We start from the raw sequence: 12035 nt of genomic DNA, 5'->3' as shown, positions 1-12035 counted from the left end.
CCCCCCCCCCCAAAAAAAATAAAAAACAACTCAGAGCGCAAACGATAAAAATGTGTCTTCACTCTTTCAATTGACTGGGTGAAAATCCGCATGCTTGTCAAGGTACCTGAGAATATCTCGTTGTGTTTTTATGACTCAACATAAACATTTACACTTAAAAGGGCTTTATTGGTCTCCATTTGCACCATCAAATTTTACAGGCCTCTTGGGAAAATAAATTTTTGCATGCAGCACTTTCAATAAAAATGGATCATTAACACAATCAAACCACAAACCAACACATTCAACGCAGCATGACAAATAGCTAGCTGACGAACAAGCGATAGAGAGCTACAGATTCGTCGCTAGCGTGGATATAAAAAAAAGAATACAAACTAATATTATAATGCTTGGTCTTGTGATTTAAAAAAATCATTTCAAAACGTTTTCATTGATGAAATACCGTAAACACACATGGGAAAATGTGTTCAGGTCCGCTAAAACCAAAGTTGTTGTTTGAAAGAACGCCGACGCAGCATCGAGGGGGCCCTCGTCAAAGTGTTAGCCCAAAATCTTCAGGCTTCTGCTAGAAAGCAACAAATGTCAAGAAAAGCCTACTAGAACAGTTGACATTGAGTTGGGATTAATGAGAGGCAATTTAAATGGTGGCAAGTGTTTTTATATCACACAAAAAAGAGGGGTGTGTAGACTTTTATGTCCACTAAAGATGGCTAGATAAAGGTGTGTGTGTGTGTGTGTGTGTGTGCTATTTATAGAGCGCTTGGAAAAGGATGATGAAAGATGAGCACAGCATTTCCGTGCCATAAAACCGCTGCGAAGCGTCTCGACTACTTTCACCCGCGAGACTAAAAATGGGCCTTTGCGCTGATGTTTGGGGAGAAAAAACACATCAAACGCATTTTTATTTCTGGGTCGTTTTATTCCTGTTCTAGCTGAAAAACAAGCGTGTCTAGCTGGTAGTTTCATGCGAAATATAATACAGAGCAAGCGATTGCGTTGTTCTGTTAACTGTATTCCATCAACTCTCTCATCTGTTGATGGAATTCATTCTTGCGCTCTGCCGGTAAACAAGGTGAAAGCTAAAAGCTCCCTGCGTAGTCAGCCGATGTCCTTGAAATGACCCCTCCTGTAATTATCCCACTGAGTGCTGATTAATGCTGAGTCACTATCTCTGGCTAAAAGCTAACCATGTGCTCATTTGTATTCTCAGCATGTTTCATCTGCCTGTTTCTTTTATCCTGCACTTAGCCACAAAATGCCTTTTGGTGCTTGGAGGCCAGATTGGCCATTTTACGCCCGTGCCTGAGCCCGATGATGATTTTTTTTTTTATCATCAGTGCAATAAAAGAAACCACCTGTGACTTTCTCACTCACGTTTTTGCTTGCCAAACGACAAATTGACTTGAATTTACTGTGCTTTTACATTGAATGTCAGCAATTTATTAATGTTTGAACTTGTTATTCCGACGTCCTAATGTCAGAAATAACATTGCGAACGTATTTTAAAGGGAACATTCTATGGAAAACAGACTTTTGAATTGCTTGTATACAGGGGCGGAGGTACGTTTTGGCCAGGGGTGGCCACCCCGATGGCAGCCCCCCTCGTTTGTGTTCTCGTCGAAAATATTCTCTATATTTGTTCCTAAAGAGCCACAAGACACCAAGAAATAATGTCAACAATTCCATTGCATCCATATTCCAGCATGCCTATCTCTCTCTTTCTCTCTTAGGTTTATGTTTGGGGGTGACTTTCCTCAGGCCAAACAATAGACGAGCTTGCGGATGTAGTTTGTTTAACTTAGAATGCCGCATCCACACATTTCAAATGATTCTCAGGCACGACGTGCTCATTTCGCTGTGGCGGATGCAGCAGCAGTTCTATGTCACCAAAAGCTACCATTGACGGCAAAGACGAAATGCGCGACGATAACCTCGGAACAAGAAATTGATCGGACATCGGCTGCGTACAATAAGAGAAATATAATGAATCATGATAAATAGCAATTCACAGTTGATATTGCATGTACAAAATATCTTTTACCAGGCAGATGCTAACGTACTAAATAGCATGTAGCTACATGCTATCTATTTTGAGTCTGGAACAAACTAATTAATTTACATTTTTTGTCCTTGGGAAAAAATGTGCTGCAAGAACATCAAAGTGAACCAGCAGATTGTGTTTGACTTTGTAGTCATCCGCTGTAGTTGAATATTTCAACGTTTAACTTTTCAGTACTGTACACAGTGTTGGGGAGTAACTAATCGCATGTAACTAGATTATCTAATTAAATGACAAAATGAAAAAATGAACAGTTTCATCTTTATAACTTTGGACTTTTCTATGGAACATTCACTTATCTGGTTTGTCATATGAAGTGATATTGTCTAAATTGTGCACATTTGCCATTAGGTCAACATGCTATAGTATGGTGGTTTTCCACATGCAGTCCACGTGTAATGCAACAAACACACTTCTTATTTATTTAAATTTCATCATGCTTTGTTTTCAGTTTAGTATTTGTGTAAAGAACAAACGTGGTTCATTCCAAAATAATTATCTATGGTTTTAATTCATTTTTTGAAAGAAACATCCAAGGGTCCTGTTGATGCATTCATTCAAAATTAAGAAGTCAGCAAAATGTAATCAATTGTAATTAGTTATATTAATTTGAGCAAGTGATTGAAATAGTTACACTATTATTACCAGTTACATCAACAGGGTAACTTGTAATTGTAACCAACTACATTTCCAAAAGTACCGGTCGTCGTGGCAACACTGACTGTAGAGTTTTGTTCATTTCCGCTCACATGTATGATTCACTCTCTTTGGTTTTAACGTTTGACGTTGAACATTTAGGAGTCTTCAGACCAGCTTTTGACCTCGAATAATTTATCACAGTATGGTGGAGCCGTCGGCGGCGGCCCGTATCTCATTCTCATTTCCGCGGTTTCATTCTCAATTTCTGCGATTGGTTTGCCGCTTGGGGGCAGATTCAATTGTTAAGGCCTGCTCTTTATTTGGCTGTGAATGCTCTCTCTCTCTCATTTTCCATCTCTTGCTCAGTCTCATGCCTTCCGCTTTCTCTCCTCTCTCCGCCCATTTACAGAGAGAGGGAACAGGAAAAGAGGACACTGCACCAGTATGGAAAAAAAAAAAAAAAAAAGCAGGGAAATGACACAGATACCATAGCTGTTTTTTTTTCAGCTGGGGAAATTGGAAGAAGAGATGAGAACCAGTAGAAAAAGATAAGGGCTGATGAAATATACTTACTGTAAGCGCTTGGTAAAGTGTGTGTGTGTGTGTGTGTGTTTATTCATCCGTCCGTCTGTCTGTCAAACATGCGTTCACAAGCACGTTTGCTGTATTCTGAACTGAGCACCAGTTGAGCGTTGCAGTCATGGCAGAGCTACACAGGTGCCCGATGGCTGCTAGCGAAGAAAAGCATGCGGGACAGTTACTGACATAAAAAGAAAAAAATCCTCTTGTTTTCATTCCCATTAATAATTCAGGATGTGTGTTCTGTCCTTTTGTAGGCAGCTGCAAACCTGATGCCTCAGCTATTCTTAAAAGACCTGCTCAAAAGTGCCTGGAAACACACACACACACACACACACACGCTAAAAGGAGATTACACATTGTTTGTCCAATTCATACACATGAGAAATTGTCGCAGAGCAAATAGCGCATTACAACCGAGCCTTGGCTTGAATATTTGTAAACTATCAGCCTCGTATGACCTCATCGGAGTCATTCAAAGAGCTGCCTGCACACATGCTGTTGATTTATGGATTCTGTTCTTTTCACTAACAATGTGGTCGGAGACGCCGCAACAGGGCAGGAAAACCAGCCATTTGTCTCGGGCCCCTGCAGGGGGTCACGAAGAGACGGCTGACGTTGGCCTATGTCAGTGACAAAACACCATTAGCGGTTCTAGGGGGCGGGAGGGACAGTGCCCCCCTAACACTGTGCCCGGCCTCCCAAAAAAATGACAGTTAACCTTGTCGCACAAAGAGCGATGCAGCCAAAAGTGACTGAACTGGACGATTGTGAGAAAAACAAGTTGGCAACACAGCAGGCAATTGAGCACCGCACATCTACTAGAGCGCTGCAACGGAGAAACTGACCTTGTATCGGGTTTTGAGGTTCCACATACAATATACTGTACTGTATTCTTTTTTTATTATTTTTTTTATAGAGCCGCAAAAACATGCCACGATTGTCAAGGAAGAAGCAAAGACAGGAAACGGGTGACAACACGGGAGAGAGTGTTGATATTTTGCAACGAACGATCGCCTCATTCATTGAGTGCACTAGTGCATTTTGGTGACAGCGCCATCTTATATTATGTATATAGTTAAGTATTGTTGTAAAACACTTTCTTTCACAATTGCACTATGTCAGACTACTGCAATAAAATCTTGTATTCCTATATCACCGCATCCCATCTTTTACAATCACTGGGCTTTATCTTGTCAACTCAAACGCGACCAGATACACTCGTTACCATCGCGACGACATTACGACGTGTGTATTATAAGAACAAAATGGGGGGAAAATGTGTCGTGGTGGTCACCGGTGCTCGGGCGATTGCGTTCATTTAAGGCTCGCTTGAGGTATGTTCACGTACTTTGAATACGATACGGCTCGCAAGCAGGCAACAAAACGTTATGTAGCCTAGCAAGCTAGTGCTAGCACTGACGGTTGTACCGCCGTTCTGTCGAATCATGCTCTAAAGTTTGGATGTGTGTGTCTGTCACGTTGTAATGTTGATTTGACCTGACTGAATAGAATACACGATGTGACTAGAGCAGTGATTTCCAACCTTTATGGAGCAAAGACAAATATTTTACAATTGGAAAATCTCACGGCACACCAACAAACAAAAATGTCACAAAAAGGAGATAGTCAGTAATTACTGTATGTACTTCCTGCCATCTAATAGAAGTGTTTATTTGTTCTGTCTGTCACAAATATCCATTATTTCTTGTAAATTAATAATTTTTTGAGCAGTTACATCAAATGTGCTAATTTGCACACTGGTTAGGAATCACTGGACGGGCGAATGAATACTTTTGAAGATACTCATATACAGTACACATGTATATCCACTCATGAATAAAGTCATTTAAATAGACACATTGCTCCATCTTGTGATTGGATTGGTGATCGTTTTTTTTTGTGATCAGTGATATATGTGTGTGTGTGTTTAGCAGCTAATGGCACACAGTGTCCGGCTGGAGCCCGAACTTTGATAGTGCTGCTCTTTTCTTCTTTTCCCGTGGAAGAGGCAAACAGATGCACAGAGACACCAAAAGTGGTTCAATGTGGCAGTTTGCATTCTCTGCTTGCACTCCCAGCTTTTCTTCTCCTGTTTCCCTCACAGACCATTAAGGGACACCAGCTCGAGAGCCTGAGTAGAGCTGTTATGTGCATTCATGCGTGTCAGTGTGTGTGTGTGCTTTCCATGATTTCCCCCTATATAACATTCCAACCTGTGAAGCCTTGTGTCTTTATGAACGAGAGAGAGACTTTTTCGAGCCATGACTCTTGCTTGTTATTTTGGTCAAGAACATATACCATCTCCCTGAGTCGCGGGTCCTTCAATGGATTTCACAGGAGAAAACAATTCATCATTTAAATTTTGCGATATATGTTGCTGACAGTCTGACGCTGGATAAGATGAATTGTATTGTTTCCTACAGAAATGGAAAATAAAGAAATGGCAGGATGACCTGTTTCTTCGGACGGATGTGTTTGACCTTTAATTCGAGCGTTCACTGCAACTAACGATTATGGTAAAATGGCCGCAGTCTGTGCCACGCTTGCCATGCTGCCTGTTTCCCAGCTACGCGTTCGCAACACTCGCGTTGAATAAAACACGGCAGTGAACGCACGGCTACGGCGATTCAACCCCTGACCTCTGCCAGCTGTCTAGCCGTCTCTCGGATCACATTTATTTTCAGTGACCTTCTCACAATATTCTCTGTCAGGCCAACCTTTCGCAGAAGCTTCGGAAATGGAATGGAGAGAAGTGAGTGAGGAAATTCGTGGCAAGATTGAGGTGGTCATGAGAGGGGCTCATCAAAACGTGGAGACGGACTCGCTGCTCCACTGATCATCAGGCCGAGACGCTCGTCGTCTTAAATACCGTTTGCCAATGTGCTGACTACTCGACCGACGTGAAGCGTGGTTCGTTCTCTTTTCGGAGGACAACGACCTGGAGCTAAGACGCACACGCCGTGCATGCAGGTGAAGTGCAGCGCGCACACACGCACGCACGCAGAGCACCGAGGATGCCGTCCTCGATCTGGGTTATTTCCGCATCGACCGATGTCAAGGAGGATAATAGGGAAATGATCAAATGAAATGGCGCATACAGACTCCGACGTTGCCAAGTCTTCTGGTGTGTCTAAATGTCATTTACTGTTTATTCGCGCGCCACCAGATATCAGCGTCATTATAATTCAGACACACGCACACTCCTCCATCTGTGGGTGTCAATGTTGAGGAATGATCATTCGCTTAGCTCGAGTCCCCAGGACGGACCTGTCTGCATACCAATGGACATATTGTACGATCACACAATGCTAGTAGGCACTGAGCGTGTGATATTTATCGTTTGATGATGTTCAACATTCAAGTGGGGAAACAGAATTTGAGAAGTGGGAAATGCTTTTTCACTGCACTGGATAACTGTTTTTTCATTTTTAACCTGCCAACTCTGGTTGGCGATATATTGAGGGGCAAAGTTAATGATGGCTTCGAATATGTGGGGGATCACCAAGTGTGCGTAATTTGATAGCAGACAGCGACAATATAACTATTTGTGTCTGTACCCCAACGTGATCAATAATGATGATGTGGTACATCGACTGTGCATTTTGTAAGAATAAAAGAATCTAGTCATGCATTTTATGTTGCGGCATGCATTCATATACATTGTATACGTAGCCGGTCGTTTGTGTACGTAAGCAGCATAGGGTGATTGGTGTCGAAAAATGACTCGGTTGTCCCTGTGGGTCCACACCTGAAGGAATCGACGCTCACAGCATCATAGCGAGAACGGCACATTTGAAATTGGGAGGCGGAGAGTTGGCTGGGAGCAAAACAGGATTGCGAAGAAAACAGAAAGAGGGAAAGAGAACACTGATGCATGAAAGCACACCTTACTGTGTGCATGCTCTTGGTGTTGTTCTGTGCTAATTAAGTGTGTTGCTTGTGTACTATATGCGCGTGGCTGACTGCACACAAATGGGATGATTATCAAGTGTGAAATGCGTGAATGGGATTTCACCGTGTCATTTTTCTAGACGTGCGCGTGTACTGCACGTGTCATAAATACGTCCATTTTGACTTTTTAGCCTGGATGACCGCACAATACAGCCAAGAGACCAATAATTCAAAAGCCATTTCCAATGAAGTTGGGACATTGTGTCAACTGTAAACACAGAACACAATGATGTGCAAATCCTTTTCAACCTATATTCCATTGAATACACTGCAAAGATGAGCGAGTTAATGTTCAAATTGAGGAATGTTGTTAGTTTTTTGCAAATATTCTCTCATTTCGAATTTGATGCCTGTAACAATTTCCCCAAAAAGCTGGGACAGGGGTGACAAAAGACTGGGAAAGTTGAGGAATGCTCAAAAAACATCCGTTTGGAACATTCCACGGGTGAACAGGTTCATTGGACACTGCTCAGTGTTACGATTGCATATAAGAGGAGCATCCCCGAAAAGGATCGGTTTAGGATGAGGTTCACCACTTTGTGAACAACTGCATGAGCAAATAGTCCGACCGTTTAACAACAAAGTTTCTTCACGTACAGTTGCAAAGAATTGAGGGATTTCATCATCTATGGTCCATCATATCATCAAAAAGATTCAGTGAATCTGGAGACATCGCTGCACGTAAGCAGCAAGGCCGAAAAGCAACACTGAATGCCCGTGACCTGCTTTAAGAAAAACGGCATCGTTGTGTCGATGATACAGGCACACTTCAGAATCCTTGACAGTTAACACAGTTCTTCGTTACATCTACAAATGCCATTTAAAACTCTACAACGCAAAGCGATGCAGGCACATATCAACAACTGCCAGAAACGCCGCCGGACGGCTTCTCTGGGCCCGTGCTCGAATGGAAGTGAAAAAATGTGTGTTCAGCGCAAAGTTAAAAGGCCAGCATCTGCTGCCATCCAAGCAATGTCGTTTTTAGGGACGTCCGTGCTTATTTCAGCAAGACAATGCCAAGCCACATTCTGCACATGTTACAACAGCGTGGCTTGCTAGTAAAAGAGTGTGAGTAATAGACTGGCCTGCTCGCAGTCCAAACCTGTTTCCCATTGAAAATGTGTACAGGCTCATTATGAAGCACAAAATACCCCAACAGAGACCCTGGACTATTGACCAACTGCAGTTTGCTGACGGTAAATCGTTTGTGTGTGTGTGTGCGCTTGTGCGGGACAGCAAATGTAAAAGGCATGCTTCTAACGTTATCCAGATAACCCTCGAACACTTTCAGTCGTTTTTAAACTGCAACAGCACCCGACTGAGATGTGAAATGCATTCTCCTTCCTCAGGGCGATAGCGATGCATTTAAGCCACATTTGAATATTGCGGTTGCAGCGTAGAGGCGTTGAAAGCGAGCTTTCTGTTTGTAAGGACGGACATTGTGGCCAGTTCTCATGTTGTGGCTGAGGAGTGAGTGACATGATAAACAGCCATACGTACACAAAAATACAATCAAAATAGATTCACGCACAGGATTCTGTGTTTTAACGTCTAAAGAATTGAAGGGTTCGCCTTTCGAACAAGTGCGCCTATAGACTAGTAACTGTTTCAAATGTCTCCATCATCTGAGCGATTGTCGATTGTTTAGGTCACCTCTGTGATGACGAAGTGGGATCCAATTTGCCCTAAAACGACGATTTCTTTACAACAGACAATGCAACCCTCCATCTCCGGTATGCCATTGACGTCCAGTTGAGAGACGGGCAGAATTGCACCGCCGTACCGCTCACGTTAAGACGGTTTGCCATTTTTCGATTGTAAGACGTGTGGGGAACGCAGCAGCAGCTCGAAGACACTTGGCCAATGTTTGCGGCTTCCCTGCATTACGTGCTCTCCACCGGCCCGGGAGAACGCCTCCCGCCTCCCTCCGCCTCCCTCCCTCCCTCTGTCCGTCCCTCCGCCGCGTCTGACGGCCGCGAGCGTCCGAGCGGCGGAGAGCTCGAGCGGAACGGCGGCCTCGCGCCCCGGCTGGCGGCCGCCATGTCGACCGGCAGCTCCGACCCTTCCTCGCGGAAGGAGTTCGATGTCAAGCAGATCCTCAGGATCCGATGGAGGTGGTTCGGTCACCCGGCGGTGCCTCCGCCGCCGCGAGACGACTTAGCCGGGAGGCGAACGGGCACGGGCGGCCGCTCCTCCTCAGCGGGACCTCCGCCTCCTCCTTCTCCTCCTCCTCCTCCTCCTCCTCCTCCTCGACCTCCTCCTTCTAATTTCAGCGGGCGCAGCTCGACTCCGGACGGCATCGCTCGCGGCCACGGCGGGCTGGTGACGAGCGGCAGCGCCGGGTCTAACCTGTGCAACGGCACAAAGTTTGCGGCTTCGTCGGGCGGGAGCTCCCGCTCTCGCTCGGAGAGCCAGCCCGAGCGGAGCGGCTCCCTCGCGGCGTGGCCTTCGCCGCCGCCGCCGCCGCGTCGCCGTTCTCGCCCGGTATCGAACACGGAGCCCTCCGCCCGGGGGGGCGCAGGCGGGGAGGACAGCGACCCCCCGGATACCGACTCGAGCTCATGCAGGTAGGAGGCGGCGCGTGCTTCTTATTGGGAGCGACGTGCGGGACAAGTGACTTTGTTTTGTTGGGTCACGGACGAGAGTTGTGTGCTGTACTTGTGGTCGTTGTAGAATTCAGCACCCGTGAGAACAGGTGAGTCTGCTGGAACCGGAATTCGGTAATGCATGACACGATGAAGGAAGCTCGTGGGCCACGACCACAACGTCCCTCCTGACGAGGCACACGCCCAATTCGCAATGACTTGCTCATAAACACGAGACGTCGACGCAGTGACGTCAGTCTCCAAAGACTGCAAGAGGTCCCCGACTGTTCCTTTGTATGACGCCACGAGTCTCGCACTTTCCGACGGCGCACCGAAGCAATTTGAAATGTTCTGCAAGTCCAGACGGATTTGCTGAGATTGTATGTGTGGTTAATTTTCTTGCACCTGTGCTTCCGAGTCGTTGGTCTCCCGGGAGGACTCCGACTTCCGTCTGGCATGGGGTGAATGAAGACTTCGAGACACTTGGCGTTTGGGCTAATTCGATTTATTGAACAAGCTTTAGTGTCATAGCAGCTGCTACATTGCCAGAACGACGAAAAAGCCCCCGAAAACCCCCTGGATCTCAGTTTATCAAGGTTTAATTCTCTGGGCGTGGAATTAGCCCCTCCTTGGGGCACCCGTGAGAGGGCCGTTCCTCATGACCATATTTGGACTTGCACTCCCCTGCGGGTGTCTCTTTTACTCTGTCAATTTCCGCCCTCCCTGGGGCCCTTGGTTGCAATAATGAAAACCAGTCCTCTCTGATGACCTGACCCCTGTTGTAGATACCGGTCAGGTTTCGGTCAAGGGCTAGCCGGAAACCCCACTATCCATATAACTGATTTAAGGAAGTCCTGGGATTTAGACGTACAAAGAAAAGACAGTTTGAGTGAATACAGGTCTTCCACCCTTTGACCCTCCCAAAGGAAGTCTGGTTTCAGTACTATTGAAATATACTACATATGCAAGATAACGGAGGAGCGTGTGTGAGCCTCTTTTTAAGATACATAGCGACAAAACTGAACAAGTCATATGACTGACTCTGGCACACTCTGGCGTTCTGCTTTCATCAGTACTCGCTGCTCATGTTTTTGGATCGACGAAAGGATGGAGAAATGTGATATTGATATGAGGCCGCAGCAGAGGAGAAGGAAATCACGACGGGACCGTGAATCGAGGTTTATGCTGTGGCCTTGTTCCTTGCGGCGCAGGTCGCGGTTGCCATACCGACGGCGAGATGCCGTGGAGGCGGCTCGGCGTCGGTATACCCGAAGCTACGACGGTTTGGGCGATACGATTGCACCAGTGCTGTTGAGCGCTTTAGTTTGAACGTCTAACCGTAAAAGTGCTTTTTTAAAATACTCGTACGTTCTCATTCCATCACCTTCGTTCCTTCATCTGGGAGAGACCAACCTGCTGTTTGGCACAAGGGATCCTATGGATCAATTCGATTTGACTTGCGTTATAATATGACCGTTAAAGTTTCCTCAAATTCAGTTGCTTTGGAACACTACGGTCTTGTTGAAGTCAACCGTTCAATTTATATTTCGTCATCTTGTGGAATTACCGACAAGTACTATAAAGAGGTACTGTATTGAGACGCACCTCGGCGATCTTCATGATCCTTAGGAGGCTTCATTCTGTATCTTACCAAGATATTTTGGACAATCCTATTATAACAGCGTTTTGGGACGCATTGCCCTTTGAGATTAAACACATCGGTCTATAAAAAAAATAGGCTGAACAAGAACAAAGGCATGTGGCTGTTGACCATGGCGAGGATGATTATGAATGGGATGAAAGGTTCTCTTGAAGTGTTCTGCACTCCTGTTACCACACTATCGTTGTATTGAATCGTGAATAATGCTAAAGTACGCCCAAAAAGTAAAGCAAGTACAGAGCTCTGCGTGGATGGAAATCAAGTGAACATAGATTCGCCAGCAAACTAGGTGAGACTGACGCGAATCAAAAGTGCCTCTGCTGGTTCCGGTGCATTTTGCCTCCGTTGTGCCACGACACAATCGCTTTTGTAGCATCGACGGATAGCTGCCAAGGAATTGATTCTAATGCCCGGCCCTCTGAAGAAGAGAGAGAACTTAGTTCTTGTTAGTTTTGTTTGTGGATCCTCAAATGTTAAAATGATGCTGCTCTTGCGGTGAATCATCTTGATCAGTAACCAATTAACCAGCAGTAGTTTACCCATGTGGCACGAGCAGAAT

General features: G+C 45.3%; 1 protein-coding gene across 6 annotated transcripts in view; it reads left to right on the top strand.

Moving 5' to 3' along the window:
• The window catches only part of klhl5 (kelch-like family member 5), a 28638-nt gene that overhangs the window by 2044 nt on the left and 14559 nt on the right, over positions 1-12035 (top strand). For 2 of the 6 annotated variants that reach the window (XM_061771228.1, XM_061771229.1), the window contains exon 1: positions 9080-9798. The exons of 1 other annotated variant lie outside the window; for it this stretch is intronic. In XM_061771228.1, the coding sequence (XP_061627212.1) occupies positions 9095-9798 (704 nt within the window). In that variant the 5' untranslated portion in view covers positions 9080-9094. 3 more of the 6 variants (XM_061771232.1, XM_061771230.1, XM_061771233.1) reach the window with 3 other exon arrangements.

Source organism: Phyllopteryx taeniolatus, chromosome 4, assembly GCF_024500385.1.
Source record: "Phyllopteryx taeniolatus isolate TA_2022b chromosome 4, UOR_Ptae_1.2, whole genome shotgun sequence".
NCBI lineage: Eukaryota > Metazoa > Chordata > Actinopteri > Syngnathiformes > Syngnathidae > Phyllopteryx > Phyllopteryx taeniolatus.
Note: the sequence above shows the minus strand (reverse complement) of the source record. Positions and strands in the feature narration are given on the sequence as shown.